This window comes from Bison bison, unplaced genomic scaffold (assembly GCF_000754665.1).
Source record: "Bison bison bison isolate TAMUID 2011002044 unplaced genomic scaffold, Bison_UMD1.0 scf7180017864155, whole genome shotgun sequence".
Lineage (NCBI taxonomy): Eukaryota > Metazoa > Chordata > Mammalia > Artiodactyla > Bovidae > Bison > Bison bison.
Window position 1 is genome coordinate 667,704 of NW_011494727.1, and position 20,108 is coordinate 687,811.

At 55.1% G+C, this 20,108-nt stretch overlaps 2 protein-coding genes across 2 annotated transcripts in view; both read right to left on the reverse strand.

Annotated features, from left to right (window-relative positions):
* The window catches only part of HAPLN3 (hyaluronan and proteoglycan link protein 3), a 15,189-nt gene extending 12,298 nt beyond the window's left edge, over positions 1 to 2,891 (reverse strand). The window contains exon 1 of the mRNA XM_010841019.1: positions 2,344 to 2,891. The gene's annotated coding sequence lies outside the window, so the exon portion shown is untranslated. The remainder of the gene's footprint in view (positions 1 to 2,343) is intronic.
* A 3,156-nt stretch (positions 2,892 to 6,047) lies between these two features.
* Positions 6,048 to 20,108, reverse strand: part of MFGE8 (milk fat globule-EGF factor 8 protein) — a 15,152-nt gene continuing 1,091 nt past the window's right edge. The window contains exons 2-9 of the mRNA XM_010841020.1: positions 17,904 to 18,032; positions 17,392 to 17,523; positions 15,045 to 15,226; positions 14,319 to 14,474; positions 13,264 to 13,408; positions 8,123 to 8,307; positions 6,940 to 7,095; positions 6,048 to 6,818 (exon numbers count right to left, since the gene is read on the reverse strand). Of these exons, the coding sequence (XP_010839322.1) occupies positions 6,681 to 6,818; positions 6,940 to 7,095; positions 8,123 to 8,307; positions 13,264 to 13,408; positions 14,319 to 14,474; positions 15,045 to 15,226; positions 17,392 to 17,523; positions 17,904 to 18,032 (1,223 nt within the window). The 3' untranslated portion in view covers positions 6,048 to 6,680. The remainder of the gene's footprint in view (positions 6,819 to 6,939; positions 7,096 to 8,122; positions 8,308 to 13,263; positions 13,409 to 14,318; positions 14,475 to 15,044; positions 15,227 to 17,391; positions 17,524 to 17,903; positions 18,033 to 20,108) is intronic.

A 20,108-nucleotide genomic window follows, 5' to 3' on the forward strand; every position in this document is an offset into this window, starting at 1 on the left:
ACCACTGGGTAAACGCTTCTTCCTTCAGGATGTGGGCTCTTCGGGGCATGGGATTCCAAAACATACCAGGTTTACCAAAATTAAAAGTCTGACCCAGGGTAGAGTCATCTTCTTAAATGTTTTGTTTTGTTTTTTAACACAGAGGAAATGTCTTTGCAACTTCTTCAGCTGTTTCCCACTTTTTTTTGGCTGTGCTGGGTCTCTTTCCATTGGGCAGGCTTTTCTCTACTTGCGGCACACAGGAGCTTCTCTAGTTGCAGTGGGTGGGCTCACTAGTTGTGATGCACAGGCTTCTCTAGTTGTGGGCTCTCTAGTGGCTGCTCACAGGCTTAGTTGCCCTGAGGTAGTGCTAGTCGCTCAGTCATGTCCAACTCTTTGTGACCCCATGGACTGCAGCCCACCAGGCTCCTCTGTCCATGGAATTTCCCAGGCAAGAATTTGAAGTGGGTTGACATTTCCTTCTCCAGGGGATCTTCCGGACCAAAGGGTCAACCCGAAGGGTCAATCTGAGCAGTATTCTGGCCAGGAGAATTCCATGGCCCTGAGGTATGTGGGATGTAATTCCCCGACCAGGGATCGAACGTGCGTCCTCTGCATTGGAAGGTGGATTCTTAATCACTGGATCACCAGGGAAGTCCCTGGTTTCTATTTTTATCAGTAGAACTTTATACTGAGTTCTGTTCAGCAGCTAAACCAGCAGTACAGTGCTCCTCCTTCACCAAATCTCTCGCGTCCCTCAGATGGGATGGCAAGAGTTTGGATACTGAGAGTTTGGGGAATCTGGACAGGGAGGGATGCTGTGTTATTCAAATCTATTTGGTTCTTGAGTGCTGACAGTGAATAGCAAGCATTCAAATAGTGAGGGACATCAATAAGAAAGGCACTTTCTGCAGGACTGACAGCATTTATCTTAAGGAATTCACACATTGCTGAGGTTTGCTCTTTAGTGGTGAAGAACTCTTTGTTTTGGTCACTTTAATACATTAGTGAGCTGGAAAAAAAAAAAATCACCACCAGACCATGTCATACCGACGTTGCTCCCCTAGGGTTCTTACCAGTCATGCATGAAGTAATTCAAGGTTCAGAAACTAAGCCCTGAGCCAAAACAGCTCTTAGTTTCTGGTCTGGGTTTTTCCCCTAGCTCACTAATGAATTGGAATGACCGAAACAAGATGTGTGGATTCCCTGATTTCTGACGACCCATCCTTTGCTTTTCCCAGCCACCACTTGGCTTAGGACCCCTCTGCACATCAGAATAAGCTGAACCCTGACTTGTTAGGAAGATGAGCTACAGCCGGTACCCCGACTGCACCACCGGGCAGCACACGTCTCCCTGACACCAGCAGAGGGCAACCTTGCCCTCCAGGTCTCCATCAGCCTGCTCCCGGAGAGGAATTTGACTTCGGTGCCCCAAGCCCTTTGAAACCTGCGGTTCCCGGAAAGTAGAAGTCCGGAGGTGTTTCCTACCAGCATTCCCAGCCCGCTGGCCCGTGCAGGGCTGTGGGAGAGGGGCCAGGGCGCCTCTCGGTCACCTCCTCCTGGGGCAGAGGACAAAAGGCCCTCCGGAGGTCAGCGCTGGGCGTCAAGGTCCAGACCGGGTCACAGGCTGCTGAAGGCCACCCAGCGAGTTGGTGACAGAGCTGGGTCCAAGTGTCCGGCGCTGTTTTTTGTTTTTTCTTTCCGGGCTGCTCAGGAGCCCTAAATTCCTCCCTATAGGATCCCATCTCCCACCCAGGACTTTACTCTCCGCGCGCTCTGGCTGTTCCCTAAGTTAGAAACCCCACTGAAACCAGGCCTGAAACCCACGAGCATCCATTGCGTTTGCCCTGAGAGGGCCAAAGCAGGCCGGCAGAGGACCACCCGCCCGCTGCCTCAGGAGGTGTCCCCAGCCCCTCGCAGTGTTCCCGACACCCTCCCCCGCTCCCACCCCCAACAGAGGAGCATCCAACTGATGCCCCAGGGCAGAACCCGGCGCCTGCGGCGCTGTGCTGGAGGCTGTGGGATAAGTTGCGAAGAGACCCGGTGGGAGAGAGGAGACCCGGGAGGTGGTCTCGGAGGCCACTGGTTTCCCTCTGAATTGGCCTCCTCGCCGACCACGGTCTATGCACAAGGGTCCCACGCAAGCCAGCCCACGCCGCGCGCTGCTCTGAACCCGCGGGCGCCCGGGGCGCCCCCGACCGGCGGCGGCGATCACAACCCAACTTGGCCCCGGCCCCGCGGGGCCCGGCTCACTCCTCCTGCCCGCTTCCCCAACCCCCCGGGAAGCGTGGGGCTGAGAAAGCGGGAAGAGAGGAATTGGTCCATAGGGCGCCCCAGGAGTCCGGCCACCCCTGAGCTACGTACCGTCCCCAGGCGGCTCCTCGACGGCTCGAGCGCTCCGGGCTGCGGGGCTGATCCGGTCGGAGGAAGCAGGCGGACTCGGGGATCTTGAATGGCCAGAAGGGAAGCGGCTGCGGCCGACCCCCCGCGCTCCCGCCGGGCCAGCCCCTTAAAGGAACACACGCCCCTTTCCCTCCCTTGGGCTGGGCCCAAACGGAGGAGGTGCGACAGATTTGGGCGGCCTCCAGACTTGCCTGGAGACCACCCCTAATCGGCTGGAGACCACCCCAACCTGCGGAGCATCTGGCAGGCCGCGCGGTGAAGGGAGTGCTCAGGAGTTGAGGCTGTCATATTCAGGGGCGTGGAAGAGGAGCGTTCGCAGAGAGAGGGTCATTAGAACGTACCGGTTTACCAAAAGTAACGGGACTAAGCAAGGGGAAGCCCCCCTCACCCTACCTCCACACTGCGGGTGAGCTATGGTGAGGGAGGGGTGACCGCTCTCATCTGCCTTTCGCCCAGAGAAGGCAAAGGGGCGCTGACATCCCTCCTGCCCTAGAGCTTGACCGTCAGGAAATCTACTGCCGGCTAACTCAGCATCAGGGACAACTCAGCATCAGGGACGGGGAGGCTGCCCCTAGTAGGTGGGACTAGAGTGAGTAGTCTTGGGGGTGGGAAGGGGGAACACAGGATGGGCAGATGGTGCTCCTGCAGCCTGCAGGGGCGGTCAGGCTTCTGCCTGGTCCTCCAACTGGGGTGACTCGGCTTTAGACTCCTGACCTGTCAGCACAGCTATCAGGCAGCCACCTCCCAGGACGCCTGTTTGGACTGGGTGTTTAATTTTCCCTCCAGGCCAACAGGAGGCCTGGCCTGGAAGCCCCATTGGTTCCTCAGCAGCCAAGCCTAAGGAGATCTTTCCGCCTTGGCCAAGTGGTCACTGAACCCGGGACCTCTTCCTAAATACACCCTGACAGTATGTGTGTGTGTGTGATTTGCCAGGAGCATCTCAGAGCACAAAGAGCTGCTGTAGTAGTGTGTGTGCTTAGTCGTGTCCAACTCCTGTGACCCCATGGACTGTAGCCGGCCAGGCTCCTCTGTCCATGGGATTCTGCAGGCAAGAATACTGGAGTGGGTAGCCATTCCCTTCTCCACGATGGACTAAATTGCACCCAAAGTGAATGCCGGCCTGATGGGCAAAAGGGAACCAGTGCAGTTTCCTCTCCCCAAGGGAGAGCTGTCAGAAGACTGGGTGCAAAATGGATGGGATGGGGAAATGAGTAGGATGCAAGTTACAATTAGGAAACCCTTGCAAGCTCTGGTGACAATGATCCAAGTTTCTGAGGCCCCTGATGAGCCAGGCTTTGCATCAGTGCTTATGTACATTCTCTCCATCCAACCCAAGGCCATGGAGTTGGTCCTCTTATTTCCGCTTTACAGATAGGAAATGAGGCTTAGAGGGATTTAAGTAAATTGCCCAAGATCACTCAGAGCCAGGATTTGAACCCAGATTCTCCAACTTGGAGGCTTCCCTGGTAGTTCAGATGGTAAAGAATCCGCCTGCAATGCAGGTGACCCAGGTTCGAGCCCCATGTCCGGAAGATCCCCTGGAGAAGGAAATGGCAACCCACTCCAGTATTCTTGCCTGGGAAATCCCATGGACAGAGGAGCCTGGTAGGCTACAGTCCATGGGGTCACAAAGCATCAGACACGACTGAGTGACTAACGCTTTCACTGTTCTCCAACTTGAGGCCTTGTGCTCCTAATCACTCCACTATATTTAAACCAGGAATGAAAAGGTGTCTAGACTCCTGGGAGACGCAGGTCAACAGGTCCCAGTGCTGACAGCCACACACGTAGGGAGAGGGATGGATGGACGTCAGGGAAGATCAGTTTTGTTACAGCAAAGCAAGTTTAACATCCTGGCCAGTGGCAGGGATGGCCAGTAGGTAAAATCTCAGAGGTGGCTCTCAGGACTGCGGTCAGGAATAAAAAACATAATTGGTAGAGGTGATGGTGAAAGCTCTGGAAGTGGAGGGGGCTGCCCAGGAAGAGAAGTCAAGGACAGAAGGGGTCAGGAGGGAAGGGACCCTTATCTAGGGTCCCAGGAGGGGGGGACTTTCAGAAGGCTATGGGCCAACACATCCAAAGCTGCAAAGATGAGCGAAATAAGGGACTGAGAAGTGGCTTAGGCAATTCCAGAGTCACCTTGGATCTCCTAGGCCAGGTGGAGGTTCGTGACTACTGCCCACCAGTCCACCTGGCCAGCCATCCAGTGAAACTGGCCAGCAAGAAATATCCAATGCCACAGAGGGACAAGTTGACAGACTGGAGTGAAGCTCAGTTTCCCCTTCTGCAAGTGGGACTTCTGGGACTTACTGCAAGTGGAACTTACTGGGGGAACGGAACCATCTCAGAGCAGAGATGCAAGGTGGAAAAGATGCTCAGTCCCCAGGAGAGGCCTGAACAAGTTTGGTGGTAAAATATGCTCCTAGGAGGGAGTCCTAAAGTCAGTAACGACCCAGAAAGACTCCAGACCCAGACCATGCAGCTCCACAGAGGAGAGCTCTGAAATGGGAAGGAACCCCAGCCCCCAAGGATGGGGAACCCCACCCTCCCAGTTCATTCAGAGACCACAGTCTGCGCCTTTTATTTTGTCCCTGCCCAGCCAAGAAGCCCAGCCAAGAAGCTCTAGGGGAGGAGCCACTTCTAGACTAATTTCCCTGATGATGTTCCAACAAAACCACACCCTCCCTTTGGCAGCCACATGGCCAGATCTGCAGCCCAGACGCTGCCTAAATGTGTCAAGGCACACTCCCAAAGTCTGTTCAGGAAAATCCATCTTGGGTCCCAAGACTAAGGGGTGGTCTCATATGCCCCTCTCCCAGGTAGTCAGTCCCTCCTTTATCTGCAGCCCCCCTTCCAGATCACTGGCTTGCAGTGTGCCCCCCTACACAGGAGCCACTTCCTGATGGCCTCCCGCTAAGGGTGGGGAGTGGGAAGAGGGGTACCCCTGGAGTTTCCTCCAAGCCCTGGAGTAAAACTGTCAGTGGCTTCCCAGGACCCAGTGTGCTTGGCCAGCAGCACCTCGCCCCTTTGGCAGAGCCCTGCCACCACCCCCCATCCCACACTGCACCCCATGCTGGGGCCCCCCGTGGCTCTGAAAGCAGCCTAGGTTCACTAAGTTTCTAACAGCTCCTCCAGCCCACCGTTCCAGTGGCAAAGAAAATGGAAACTGCCGAAGGGGAAAACCAGCCGCCTCCGCCTATTTTCCTGGAGCCGGAAAGGAGCAAAGGCAGGCCTGCAGGAAGCCACTGCGCAGGCTCCCAGGGGCCCTCACCTGGCAGCTACTAAGGCCCGGGGCTGCATGGCTCTGAAGCAGAACTAGAGTCCTGACCCCTCCAGTGGGATGCCAGCCCCTGCCCCCAGCAGCCTCCTCCCTCTCTGCAGCCAGGTCAGGTGACACAGAATGCTGGGGCTCAGAGAGGGCTGAAGGCGGGAGTCGCAACCAGCCCAAGTCTAAGCCCATTGAGTGAGTCAAAGTCACTCAGTGGTGTCCAGCTCTTTGCGACCTCATGGGCTATACAGTCCATGGAATTCTCCAGGCCAGAATACTGCAGTGGGTAGCCTTTCCCTTCTCCAGGGGATCTTCCCAACCCAGAGATCAAACCGGGGTCTCCTGCATTGTAGGCGGAAGCCCATTTCGACGGAGCAATGACGAACCACAGCGAGTGTTCAGGGGGTGATATAAATATATTTTGGAAGCTGCCTGTGTACTCTGGGTAAAGAACCAGCACAGAGGGGCTCCCCGCCTTTCCCATGCTCACCCGCCTCCTCCCCCGTCACTCCACAGACCCACCCCACCCCGCCTTCTACCTCTTTCTAGGCTTCAGGATGAGAGTCAAAAGGGGTCTGTGGGGAGTGGGAGGGGATGAAGGGGAAGTCTCGGGGCCAGGAGTGCGGCATCATGCCTCGGGCTATTCTCTCCAGCCTGGGGCCTCGGGGCCTGTCTATTCCTCAGGGCCCTGGGGGTGTGGGGTGTGGGAGCAGTGCAGGGAGGACACGGGGGGCTGGACGTGGGGACCTGGAGAGGCAAAGGTCACCCACGCTCTGTACTTTGCCCTTCCTGTCCATCCCAGACCTACTCAGCTCCCACCGTGCCTAAGAAAACGGGATGGCTTGAGGACTGGGTGCCAGAGACCCCTGGGCGGGGGCGAGGAAGAGGAGGGAGGGAGAGGTGACTGGGAGGGAGACACTGCCTGCCCCCAGGTCAGCTACAATCAGGAGGGCGGGCGGAGGAGGCAGCAGGTCCACAGAAAGGAGCAGCTGCCCCAGGGCCCCTCAGGTCACTGCGGCCAGGCCTACCACTAACAGCCCAGCAGCTCCACGCGCAGGGTGATACGGTTGTGCCAGGCCACGGGCTGGATCCGCACGAAGCGAGCCTGGAACGGCGTCTCAAATATGTTCTTCTTGTGGGAATTATTGTCCATGTTACCAGGGAAAATCTGGTGGAAGAGGAGGTGTCAGGAGGCCCTCAGAGCCAGCCCTCCTCCCCCTCAGACCCCAGATCTGACTCGCAGGGCACCCCTGGAGTGGGGAAGGCAGGATAGCTGGACACACACTCACCATGCTTTCTGAGGCCCCCGGGTCCTTGTACTCAGTCCAGGTCACACCATCATCACCATAGGCCACCCTGTAGGCAGCCACATATTGAATGTGGCCAAAGTCTCGGGCACCCTGGGTGATGATGCCCGTGACTCGCTTCTGGGAGCCCAGGTCAATCTACAAGGGGTGAAAAAAAAAAAACCAATCCCGTCTTCTTTGCTTGCACCATTCCCAGTAAGGTGGGGTAAAGCACACATACACGCTGGGGCATACATTCTAGTTTCGGGAAAATTACTTCATTTGGCAGAGCCTCAGTTTCCCCATCAATCAAGTGGGCATAAATAATCCCAGCAACTTTGTCAAGCACTTCACTGCAATGTCAGATTTCAGAGCCTGGCCCCAGGCAACGCTTGTACAATGGGAACAGAGGCAGAGAGGCCATAGTCTATAGGGACATAAACTGCTCAAGGCCCCTGCAGGCTGTCCAGGGCCTGACATTGGTCCTGGGGGATTCCAAAGGCAGGCAGCTTCTCATGGAACCCAGTCCCCCAGGCTAATGTGCTCCTTGGGGCCTAGAGACACGACCAGCCTCCTGCCCCCTAGTCCAACCTGGGGAGCCTGCCAGCTGACCAGGGGAAGACGGTGCTCAGTAAGATCCAGGCTACAAACCCATCTCACTGCCAACCAGAAGGGGAGCCCCAGGCAAGTCCTCGCCCTGCCAGGACCCGGCTTCCTCAGAGATAAGAGGATGCTCTGGTTTTCCACGACTCTCCTGAGCTTCCCAATTGCAATGAAACCCAAGGGCTGTCGCACGGTGTGCTCTCGGCGAGTTACAGCCCATCCTCTGAGAGCAGGCACAGAAAACCCGACACATCCCTCCTCCATCCTGCCCTGCTGTCCCTGGGCTCAGCCTTACCCTGTGGCAGCCAATGGAGGTGGCCCCACCTCTACACACACACACTCATCACCTGGGGCCGAGGGCCTTGACAGAAGCAGCTCTGAGCTCCTCCACCATCCCCCCAGCCCTGAGTGACAGAATCAGCAGAAAGGTGGGAACACAAGAGGAAGAAAAGAGCAAAGTCGAACACAAACAAGGCTCAAAGAAACTCCCTCTTGGCAAGCAGAAGCCAGGGTTGGTCCAAGGTCATAGATCCCACACCCCCACCCAACCCCAACCCTGCATCCCTGGAGGAGCCTGACCCACCTGCAGCCACTCAGAGGCACTGTTGGTCTGGGCGGTCCAGGCGTTGAACTTGCCCTGATTATCCAGTCGTGCGTAGTAGGGAAACCAGCTAAAGGCACTCAGGCCCCAGGTTTTGTAGTAGCTGGAGGCTGTGATCTGCTTGTTGGGGATGGTATTATCCTTCAGGCCTAGGGGTTCAGTGCATCCTGCCAACAAGGAGGTAGGGGTGGGGGCTGTCACCGATCTGGGATCCACAGCCTCCCCTGGTGGGTGTGAGAGCGAGGCAGTGAAGGGAAAAGAACTCTGGCTTCTGACAAGCCTCTGGCATCCTCTTGAACACACAGAAGCTCCTTCAGGCTTCCCTGCTGGCTCAGTGGTAAAGAATCTGCCTGGCAATGCAGGAGACAAAGGTTCGATCCCTGGTCCAGGAAGATCCCACATGCCATGGAGCAACTAAGCCCGTGCCCCAAGACTACTGAGCCCTGGAGCCACAACTACTGAAGCCCATGCACTCTACAGCCTGTGGCCCACAAAATAGAAGCCACAGTGAGAAGCCCGCGTACCACAACTAAAGAGTAGCCCTCAGCTGCAACAACTAGAGAAAAGCCCACGCAGCAATGAAGACTCAGAACAGCCAGAAGAATAAAATTACACTTAAAAACCATTAAAAACCAAAAGAACAATCTCCTTCCACCTTTTAGAGCCAACTAACTGGTCTAAATATTTTCTTGCTGACAGCCCTACCCACACCTCAGCTCAGCTCCCGCCCCACGCCCCTCAGTTGCTCTGAACAGATCACCCACCAGGCTTCTCCCTCTGCACCAGGGCAGGGCCCTGATCCACCACCTCTCACCCTCCTTCAAAGCCTGATTCAGACCCCTCCTCCAAGAAGCCTGCCCTGACCACCTCACTCGGGTGGGACTCCTCTGGACTCACAGCACTTCCTGTTGTTCCTACAGTACGGCTGCGATTCATACCACCAAGTTCGGGAGTAACTAATAATAACCATCTCACTGACTCAGTGCTGACTTCAGTCATTTAATCCACCACACAAAAACCGGAATCAACAGGATATTAGCAACCCCATTCCACAGATGAGAAAACTGAGGCTAAGAGCCATTAAGCACTGTCCCCAAGTCTCTCTGACACACACACAGAGCTAATCACCATGCCACACTGCGACACTGTCTCCAGCACTCTTGCACCCACTCAGAGCTGGGAAGGCCTGCCTGGTGATGACCCAGTGATGAACAGCACTGCATTCCTGCTCTCTAGCAGGTGGAAGCTGAGAAGTCAGAACTCCTGAGGCTCAGAAACGACCATGTCTTCCTGTCCCACACCCCGTCCCAAAGAGTTTACACATTCACTACTCTGCTGCTGTCTGACGTGCCTGGGAAGGTTGCCTGAGAAGCTGGCCTTGGGTTCACTCAGGCCTGCTCCAAACATTCAGGAATGTGCCGGGCTGTTCTGTACTCTCATCTGCACCTGCAGGAGGCTAGAACAGCTGGGGATGGGCAGGAGACAAACTCCCACGAGGGGACTTCCCTGGTGGTCCAGTGGCTAAGACTCCACACTCCCAATGCCAGGAGGCCCAGGTTCGATCCTTGGCCAGAGAACTAGATCCCGTAATGCCAAAACTAAGAGTTCACACGCTGCAACTGAGACCTGGTGTAGCCCAATAAATAAATATCTTTAACAAAAAAACTCCCAAGAGAATAGTGGGTATGTCTCACACATGTTAGAATCTTCACTGCACAACTGGCTGTCCCTTTGCAGAATCCAGGGTAAGACCTGCAAATCCATGGTGCCACCTGGGAGCAGATTATAGTACACAGTGCTTTACATCACCATCTCCCCAGATGCTGGTGACCTTGCCAGTGAAGACATTTGCCTTCAGATGGTGCCGATGCTGATCAATCATACCATCTCTTTGTGATGGTGATGCATCAGGTAACCTCCAGCCTCTCCCATAAAGACAGGCTGATGGGCTGGGAGCTGACTCATCCCAAAGCTCCAGACCTGGAAGGCCACGGGGCTGGCACAAACCTGGAGCACTCTGGAGAGGAGCCAAGGAATCTTTTGATCATGGTGCACCCTTCTACAGCCCATCTGCTTCCAGCACTACATTTCCCCATCATTATGGGCCCCCTCCCCAGAAGTCAGACAGCCTTCCAGATAAAAGAGAACTGGGCAGGGCACCAAGCAGAACTCTCAGCTCCACCACTCCCTGTGTGACCCTGGGGAAGTCTCCTCCCGACTCTGGTCCTCAGACTCCCCATCTAGGTACCAGAGCAGTGTTTCTCAGAGATCAGTGGAAGTGAAATGAAGTGTTAGCCACTCAGTCGTGTCTGACTTTTTGCGACTCCATGGACGATAGCCCACCAATCTCCTGTCCATGGGATTCTCCAGGCAACAATATTGGAGTGAGCTGCATTCCCTTCTCCAGGGGATCTTCCCAATCCAGGGATCGAACCCAGGTCTCCTGCATTGCAGGCAGATTCTTCACCATCTGAACCAGAATACTGATGGTTTTTAGATCACTGGTGCGTGCATGCGAGCTAAGTCACTTCAGTCATGTCTGACTCTGTGTGACCCCATGGACTTTAGTCCCTCCAGGCTCCTCTGTCCATGGGATTCTCCAGGCAAGAATACTGGGTGGGTTGCCATGTCCTCCTCCAAGAGATCTTCCCAACCCAGGGATCGAACCCTTGTCTCATGTCTCCTGCATTGGCAGGTGGGTTCTTTACCACTAGTGCCACCTGGGAAGCCCTTAGATCACTGGGGACCCTGTTAATATAAGGCTTCTGTCTCAGCAGGTCTAGGCTGGGGCTGGAAGTTTACAAGCTTCCAAGTGATGCTCATTCTGCCGGGCCATGGAGCTCACTTGGAGTAGAAGACACTCATCCACCCAATCCACTGGCTCCGCCACCCTGACCCAAGCCACCTTATCTTCTACACATCTCCCCCTCACTCATAATGCCCCTCTGCCTCCATTCTCCCTACACAGCCTGAGGGATCCCTTCTAGACCCAACTCTAACCACAGCCTATCAGCAGCCCCACAACAATGGTTGCCTCTTGTTCTGAGTACAAAGGCCTGAATCCTTAAAATGGTCCACACGGTCCCTGCCTGGTCCATCTCTGCCCATCACCCACCCAGCTATCCTTCATTTTCCAGGCTCCAGCTCCACTGGCCTCCCTTCTACCTTTCAACATGTCCCAGGGGCTTTGCACTCACCAATTCCTTACCTGAGATGCCTTTTCCAAGTTCTTCTCATGGCTTGATCTGCATTATTCAAGCTTCTACTCAAAGGCCATCCCAACAGGGCAGTCCCCATGCCATTCCCTCTCTTCACCCCAAGTCACCATCGTCACATCTCCTGCTAATTTTTCCTTTATCATTCTTACTGCTATCTGACCTTTCTTTTATATTTGCATCTTGTCTCACAACAGACTCTCTCATTAGAACCCAAGAGCCTTACTCCCTAGAGCCAGACACTCAGAAGGAGCTTAATGAATACCTTAATAAATATCTACTGAGTTAAATAACTAATCAATTCACCAAGGAGACTGTGCCTGCTGGTAAACAGGGATCTGGTGCAGGGCATGCCCAGAAATGCCCAGATCAAGTCCCATGCACGTGCACACATGTATACACACACACACACACACCCCAATACTCTCTCCAGCTGACCCAAATGCCTACAAGGGAAAGGAGACTGGTCCAATCCTTAAGGAAAACAAACAAGTCAGCTTCACCTCCTCCCCTTGCCAAACACACCCTCTCTTGGCCTTAGAAGGAGCCAGTTGTGACATGAGAGGCTCAGGTCAGCAACTTTAAACAGGCAAGGGCTTCAGACAATGACAGCAAGTAGTGAGGGACGCCAGGGAGAGGAGCCCAGGGTGAGGGTCCCCAGACCTGTTTCTGTCCTTTATCAATTGTTTAAATTTTCTTTCAGCAAAAGGGATAGTCTTTAACTCCCCAAAACAATTAGGTTCAAAAGGCAGTGACCCTGGGAGCAAAAATAAACTGACTTTACTTCATGCTTTAAAAAAAGAATAACCCCGACAGGCACCGAACTCAACTCTGAGTGGTTTTGGGTGATAACTGAAATGCGATAACAGAAAGACGATCCACAGAGGGGAAGGAGGCGAGAAGGGTAGGCCCTGGGTTAAGACAAGAAAGGCAGAGAGCCATCTCTGCTCTGCAAGCTCTGCCTAGAGAGCCCTGCAGTTCTGCCGGCAGCCAGCAGGTGGCACTGTGGCTGCAAAGAGAAAACTATCCAGACCTCAGGGAGAAAGCAAGGCCGGACTGAGCTGGGCAGACCATGCCCTCAACCCAACCCCTGTACCCTGATCTCTCTGGAAAGAGAGACAAGAAGCACGCCTCCAGCCCTATGACCCTCCATGTCCCAAAATGTTTCTCCTGAATGCAAATTATAGGTTTGGGAGGGAGAAAAAGTAGATGAGTGGGTGTCAAAGCCCAGGGATTCAGACCAAGTTTTAATACCTACCAGCTGTGTGCCCTTGATAAACAATTTATCTGGGCCTCACTTCCCTCCTTCATTCATTCATTTATTGAACCCATGATCAATGCACTGGGAATGCAGCAGTGAACAAAACAAACACAAACTCCCTGCCCTCGTAGAACTGACATCTGCAAAACAGAACTAACGCTATATGTTCTAGAAGCTCAAGGAACCAGAATACGTGAAAATATTTTGAAAACTGAAGTGGTATCTTTTTTTTTTCCTCTTTGTTGTCATTTGCTATTTAGTGGCTAAGTCATGTCTGACTCTTTGCAACCCCATGGACTATTGCCCACCAGACTTCTCTATCCACAGGATTTCCCAGGCAAGAATACTGGAGTAGGTTGCCATTTCCTCCTGCAGGGGATCTTCCCAACCCAGGGGTCAAACCCGGCTCTCCTGCATTGCAGGTGGATTCTTTATCACTGAGCCGCAGGAGAAGTCCTTTTTTCCTCTTACCAACCAGCTTCTAGAAAATGTAGCACCTGGGCAGGACTGCTTAAGGCCTGGTGATCCTTCTGTGTTAGCCCAGGTTCCCAGGCTTTGCTGCCTGCCTACCCAACTCCTCACCCTGGCTGAGAAAAGAGGGGACAGGAACAGCCATCTCCGAGGACGGCAGAGCCACTGGCACTCACCATTCAACTCACAGCCAAGGAGTTCAAAGCGGAGGGTGCAGCCCCGGTGGCAGATGATGGGTACCAGTCTCACATACTGCGTCTCCAAGGGGGTATCAAACAGGTTAATCTTCAGGCCGCTGTTGTTCACATTACCTATAAATATCTAGGAGGGAAGAGGCAGATTGGAGGAGGAGGTCAGTGCAGGCAGTCCCGCTTCCTGGGGTGGTCTCTCCCCCTCTTCCACTTTGGGCCTAGAAACAGAGGTGTGCGTAGCAGAGCTGGCAGGAGCTCCCCGTTCCTCCAGACAGCCCACAGCCCTCAACAGATTCCCCTTTTCATACCTTCTTTGGTCACCATGGGGCATAGGTGTAAATTCTCATCTTTCACCCAGGACCACCTATGATCTACAGGGCTCCTCTGTGCAAATTAGGAAAAGGTACTCCTTTCTGAAAAGACTTGTAACAACAATTTTCCCACAGACAGAAGTACACATGAGGTCTACATTGTGAATGATGCTAAGTAGTAGCCCTTGAGCAGTGCACAACCCGTACAACTGTACATGGTGTCCCTGAAGGCTGTAAATGCATCCCATCTCCACCACTACAGCCACCCTCAACAAGTCACTGAAACTTCTTGAGTCTCACTATTCTTATCTAGGGCTTCCCTCGTGGCTCAGTGGTAAAGAATCCACTTGCCAATGCAGGAGACATGGGTTCGGTCTCTGAGTTGGGAAGATCCTTTGGAGAAGGAAATGGCTACCCACTCCAGTATTCTGGTCTGGGAAATCCCATTAACAGAGGAGCCCAGCAGGCTAAGTCCGTGGGGCCACAAGAGTCAGACATGACTGACCAACTAAAAACAATTCTTATCTGTAATATGGGCCTATTACTTGTAAATCACAGAGCAGAGACACAATCTGGGCTTCCCAATTTCTGTGAGCCAAGATACACCTGAAAACCCACCTTATGGTTCATTATCCCGGGTACCCTCACCTCCTTGGGAGCCCTCAAACAGCACTGAGCCCCAGGGGTTGCTGACCACAGCCCTTCTTCAGGGTTCCCAACAAACCTCACCTTATCTCCTGACCGCCCTGCAACCTGGATGAACTGGAATTGGCGCCCATCGGTGCTGTAGGCCACTTTAAAAGTCTTCAGGTACTCAGCACTCCCTGCGCGGCTGGCCCCCTGGGTCACCACACCCGTCACCCACATCTTCCGCATCAGGTTCACCTGGACCAGGGCAGGCAGGACAGAACCCCTATCTCCCAGGTTCTTCCTACCCCTGTCACTCCCCCAATCAGGACAACGAAGCGGGGGGCTTTCTCATCTGGCCCTCTCCAGGCTCTGGACCCAGTGCTCAGGACACAGGGACAAGACTCCAGGGACTTCCCTGGTGATCCAGGGGTTAAGAATCTGCCTTCCAGTGCAGAGGGGCATGGGCTCCATCCCTGCTCTGGTTGGAGAACTAGATCCCACATGCCTTACAGCCAAAAAAACTAAAACATAAAACAAAAGCAATATTGTAACAAATTCAATAAAGGCTTAAAAAAAAAAAGGACAAGCTTCCAGAGGCTGCAAACGGTGCAAACACCCCTCTAACAGCCTAGTATTCACTCCCTTCATCCCGCCCACCCACTCCAGGCCTCCAGAGCAGCCCTCCACTTAAAAATACTTCACCCATGGGAACTGGCTACCTTGCTACCTGGACTCCAGTTCTGAACCCCCCCATGGTGTCCCCCACAGTATAGGCACCCACATTCTCCCATCACATCACCCACCCCCGGGCCACCCTTTCCATACCTGGATCCAGGGGTTTTTGTCATAGTTGCTGGATGTCCAAGCGTTGACGATGCCCGTCTGGTGCAGGCGGGCTAGCTCCGGGGCCCAGCGCTGCAAACCCATGAAGCCCAAATGCATGGACGAGGCAGAGATCTGGGAGTCAGCAATGGCACCCGTCTGCATGCCCAGCGGTGAGGTGCAGGCTGAGGGGGGAAAGGGCAGTCAGAGGGCCACTCACGCAGGTGGTACCCAGAAAACACGAGAACAAGACAGTTGTGGCCTCTGCTGAGGACCCAGAGGACCCAGAGCAGAGATCATGAAGGGACGATGAGGGCCAAGGAGGAGGTGCAGAAACAAAGTGCACAGGGAGGAACAGAGGGGCCGGGCAGAGCTGTGAAGGGGCTTGGGACACTGGGCTGCTAGAAGGTTCCAGGCGAGGCCCACATGTCACGACTGGCAGCTGGAGTCCCCCACCAGGCTGCAGGAGGCAGTCTCTTTTTTACAGGACATCAAGAAGCAATTATTCTAACACAGGGGGTGGGCTGGTGAGCAGATACCAGTATGACCTCCTGTCTTTCTCCATGTCCCGCCCCATCCAGCCCAGCCCCCTGGTCCCCTGGAGGATGGCTTTGGAAGAAGGGCCCCTCAGATGGCAGCGAACAGTCCTTACACTGCACATAAAGCACTGAGCACATGTGCCTGGAGTTTTCTAGAATCTCACTGGCAGGAGTTTTCTGAATGGAGTGTGAGAGCCATTGTTTTGTCTGGTACCCTCTGTGCCTTCTCACTACGGGTCCTGACCAGCCATCTGGGACGACCCCCCTGGCCAAGGCCCATCACCTTCACCAGTAATGTGGTCTTCGGGGGCCAAGCCTGCAAGCCTGGACCTCGGGTCCCAAGCAGAGAACCCGGGAGGGCTCCACTTGTATTCCAAAATCCCAGGCTCACGCCAAGCTCGGTGCATGACCCTCTCACAGGAAGAGAGAGGCACAAGTGAGGCCATACACCCGAGATCAGAGCCGGCCACTGGCTGAACAGAGATCCAAACCCAGGTCTGCTCTGTCCTCAGCCCTCATGTCCACACCCAGCGGGCCCCAAACATGCCTGCAGGGTCCTTAAGGGCTCCAAAGACACACACCAGGTAACAAGTAAGGAGGGGCGGCAAAGGTCCCTGTGGGGGGGTTCCTTGCCCTTTGTGGTCGTGGCCACATCCAGCCTGGGACAGACCCCAAGCCGAGAAGCAGAAGGAGGCGAGATGAGTAATTCGCACTCAGGCACACCCCGGGTTACCTGGGCTCCAGCACAGTAATTAGTGGGCCCACCTGGCTCCACCCAGGGCTCCCAGCGGCCTTGGCAAATACCTGCCCCCCCACAACATTCCTCTACCCAGTGTCTCAGACATGCTGGTCTCAGCCTTGGGCACAGGGCACAGGCCCTCGGGGCCTGTCTCCTCTGAGCTGAAGAGTGAGCAGGCACTTACCTGGTCTCCCCCAGAGCTGGCTCCCACCCGGCTGGCCCAGCCCTTTCTCCTTCCCCTGGAGACAGTCCACGGATCTGCCCAGAGCAGGACACTGCCCCCTGCCCACCCGCTCAGGGACAGACCCCCTGGACTGCAGAAATCGGGCACTGCCACCCTCACCCCATCCAGCCCTGGGCCTAGATTCGCCCACCCAATGGCAGGTGAGGAAGAGTCCTGGTTTGTGGGAGGAATCTCAGCTAGGCCAGAAGCGAGGACGGCATGGACAGATGCCGCTAGCAAGGTTTGCTGGGCACCCGCCAGGGCCAATCTGCGGCCGGGTGGATAACCAAGCGAGCCAGGCTGGTCAGCCCCTCTGCACACGCCGGGCCTCTGACGGCCTGACCGTGAGCGGACGGCCCAGTCTGCCCAGACCTCTCCCTCCTCTCTGAGCTCTGCAAGGAGGCCAGAGGTCACACTTGGGCCAGCACTGTCAGACCCTGAGGATCAAACCTTATTAACTGACTCCCTGGGCCCCAAAAGATTAAGAATGTGTTGGTTTTCCTTTCTCGGTAGAAAAATCCCAGGACTTAACCCTAAGGCTATATGTCTCGTTCATGGTGACAGAAAATAACACTCCCATGACCTCTGGGGTCACCACCACCCCTCACTCCCCTGCAGGGACATCAGGCCTGGCCAGCAGTCCCAGGAGAGAGAACCAGGCAGGAAGAAGCCTGGGAAGGGACAACAGAGTCCCTCCCTGCCTCCCCAGTCCACAGTAACTGAGTTCTGCCCCGCTCGGAATCCTTCCGAAGGAGACCCTGACACAGGAGGAAGGCTGGCATGTGACCTGAGCCGCCAGGCCTGTGGTACAAGGTCTGCCCCTCGGAGCAGGCACCGCTGGATACTCACTGGTCTCACAGTGGATGCCCACGTATCCAAGAGGGCACCTGCAGATGTACTGGATGAAGACATCCCCTCGGTGGGAGTCGTCAGTTACCTGGCACTCAGCATCATTGTGGCAGGGGTTTGGGAAACAGGGACCTGGGAGGAAGCAGGTGAGATGGGCAGGTGATCAAGAAGGAGCTGGAGACAGGCAACAACAGACAGGCCAAGCCCCAAAGGACCCTCCACCCAAATTTGGCCTACTGCCTGCCAGTGCCCACCAGCTCCTCCCTCCCCCCTCTCAATCTGCCCTATGGGGCCGGGCCATCCTGGAGCCAAGAAGGGTCACGTGGAGGTGAGTCAGCCCAAGTGAAGGAAGCACCCAGCTTTCCAAGTGGCCTGGGAGCTTCCAGGAAAAGGCTGGCGGACAATGGGAGGGGTGCTGGGGACCACTGCCCATAGCCGGACAAGCTAGGCCAGCAGCCTGGGCTGCAGCTGGGAGCTGGCGGGGAGCAGCAGGCATGGCCCAGGACAGGTACCGTGCTCTGTCTCGTTGCATAGGAGGCCCGTGAAGCCTTCGGGGCAGAGGCAGTAGAAGGGAGGGGTTCTGTCCTCGTTCAACAAGCAGGTCCCACCATGTAGGCACTGGCTGGAGTCACAGAAGTCACCTGCAATGACAGTTCTGGGTTAGTAACAAGTCATTCATTGAGTAAATATTTGGGGGAGGGGAGGGTCAACCACCAGGTATATATTCTGGGCCCCTAAGACAGATGCAGTCTGGGTCTCAAGAAGCCAGAAGAGGGACGTCCCTCATGGTCCATTGGCTGAGATTCCACATTCCCAATGCAGGGGGCCCGGGTTCGATCCCTGGTCAGGCAACTAGATCCCACATGCCTCAACTAAGAGTTTGCATGCTGCAATTAAGATCGAAGATCCCACATGTCACAACTAAGACCGGGTACAGTCAAATAAGCAAATACCTATTTTTAAAAAAAAAAATAAGAAGTCAGAGGAAAGAGGTGGTGACCTACAAGTCACCAGGTAATGAGGAGGCACCATGAGCTCTGAAGGAGCCTGCGTGAGGGGCCAAGGGAGAATGGTTTCTGCCATAAAGCTGGAAGGTTCAGAGGTGAGGACATTTGAGCTGGCTAAAAGTCACAGTGGGAAGGTGCCAGGCTGGAGAATGAGGAAAGAACTTTCCAAAAAGAACCAGAAGCCCAGAGCACACGGTATACTGCAGATCAGGAAGAAAGACATCGCTGAAAAGGGAGGTTGTCGGGGGGGACCTTACGAAGGACAAGTGTTGACTCTTCATCCTGCAGAACAAGGGCTCTTAACCCTCCTTCAGCGGCCCCACCACTGACCACCAGGAAAAAGTCAGAGGTTCGAAAGCATGAGGTGGGAGTTGGGAAGCCATTTCCTAGCTGGTGAGGGAGAATGTCAAGAAAAGGCCACGTGCTGAGACGTGGATGGGCTGCCGGGGTGGAGAAGTGGCTCAGAAGTACACACAGATCCCTCTGGCTCTGCGTGGAAATGTGACTGAGCAGGTGAGAGAGGAGACCAGGAAAGCATCAAGGATGCTGCCACAGGCCTCCTGGTAAAAGACGAAGTCAGGCTGAGAGATAAGGAGGAAGGTGAATTTGAGAAACACTGGACAACAACGAGAGGTGGGAAGAGGGCTGGAGAGGACTTCACAGCTTCTATCTGGGGGCCCAGGTGACAAGTGTTAGCCTGTCCCCAGTGCTTTGACTCGGGTGGACTTCAGCCCATTAGGTCAGCCAGACCTTCAGAGCATCTTCTACTTGATCTTTGCATCCCAGAAGGGCTGCCCCAGACCCCACACCCCTACGCATTACTTGGGGTGAGACATGAGAAACCTTTTTTCCTCCCTGCAGAGTCACGCCATCCCAGGCTGGAGGGCCCCTCTGAAATCCCAAAGCCCTGGAGAGCTGGGCAGGGGCTCCAGGGAAGGGAACACCGTTAATGAGCAGTGGGGGCCTCAGGAGCTTAAGGCGGCTCCCAATGAGCCATTAGTCATTGGCTTTAAATAGCAGGTTAATCCCCTCCCTGACCTGACAGGCGGCGGGCACTGCCTCGGCAGAGGCTTGAGAATGGCCAGAGCCTTGGGCTCCTCCTGGCAAAATCCAACTCCCCTCTGTCCCCCTCCCAAAGGGCCCTCTCCCTGCAGAGCTCCAGGGCAAAGCAGGGGAAAGGGGAAAGAGAAAGGTGTTCCCTCCTCGCAGGCGTCTGACCCACTCACCCGCGCACCGCAGCTGTGCGGCTTCCCCCTTCCTGCTTAAGCTGGGCCTCCAAAACCACCTTTGGGATTTCAGGGTCCTGCCTTCTCTGGGAGATCTCCCCAGGGACATTTTGCCAGGGCTCAGGCTGTGGGGCCAGGGGAGGCGAGGCAAGGGACTTTTAAGACCCAGCCATCTCTCTGTGTCTCCAAGAGACTTCAAGTGGCTTCCACTCCAGTTGGGGGACAGGGGGTCAGATTGGCACCGGATGGCAGAGCCGAGGCTCAGCCATGACCCTCCCACCCCAACGAATTTCATCAATCCTATTTCTAGGGATGGAGGCGGTGCCTGAAGAGTCTTTGCCATATCCCGCTCACCCCATGGGCACCCTTTCCTCAGCCCGCGGTGTAGGGCATCGCCCATCCCCATCACCAGCCTGCTGGAGACCCAGCTCTCAGCAGGATGCGTCCTAGGCAGGGGAGGAGGGCCAAGAAAGATAAAGCGGCA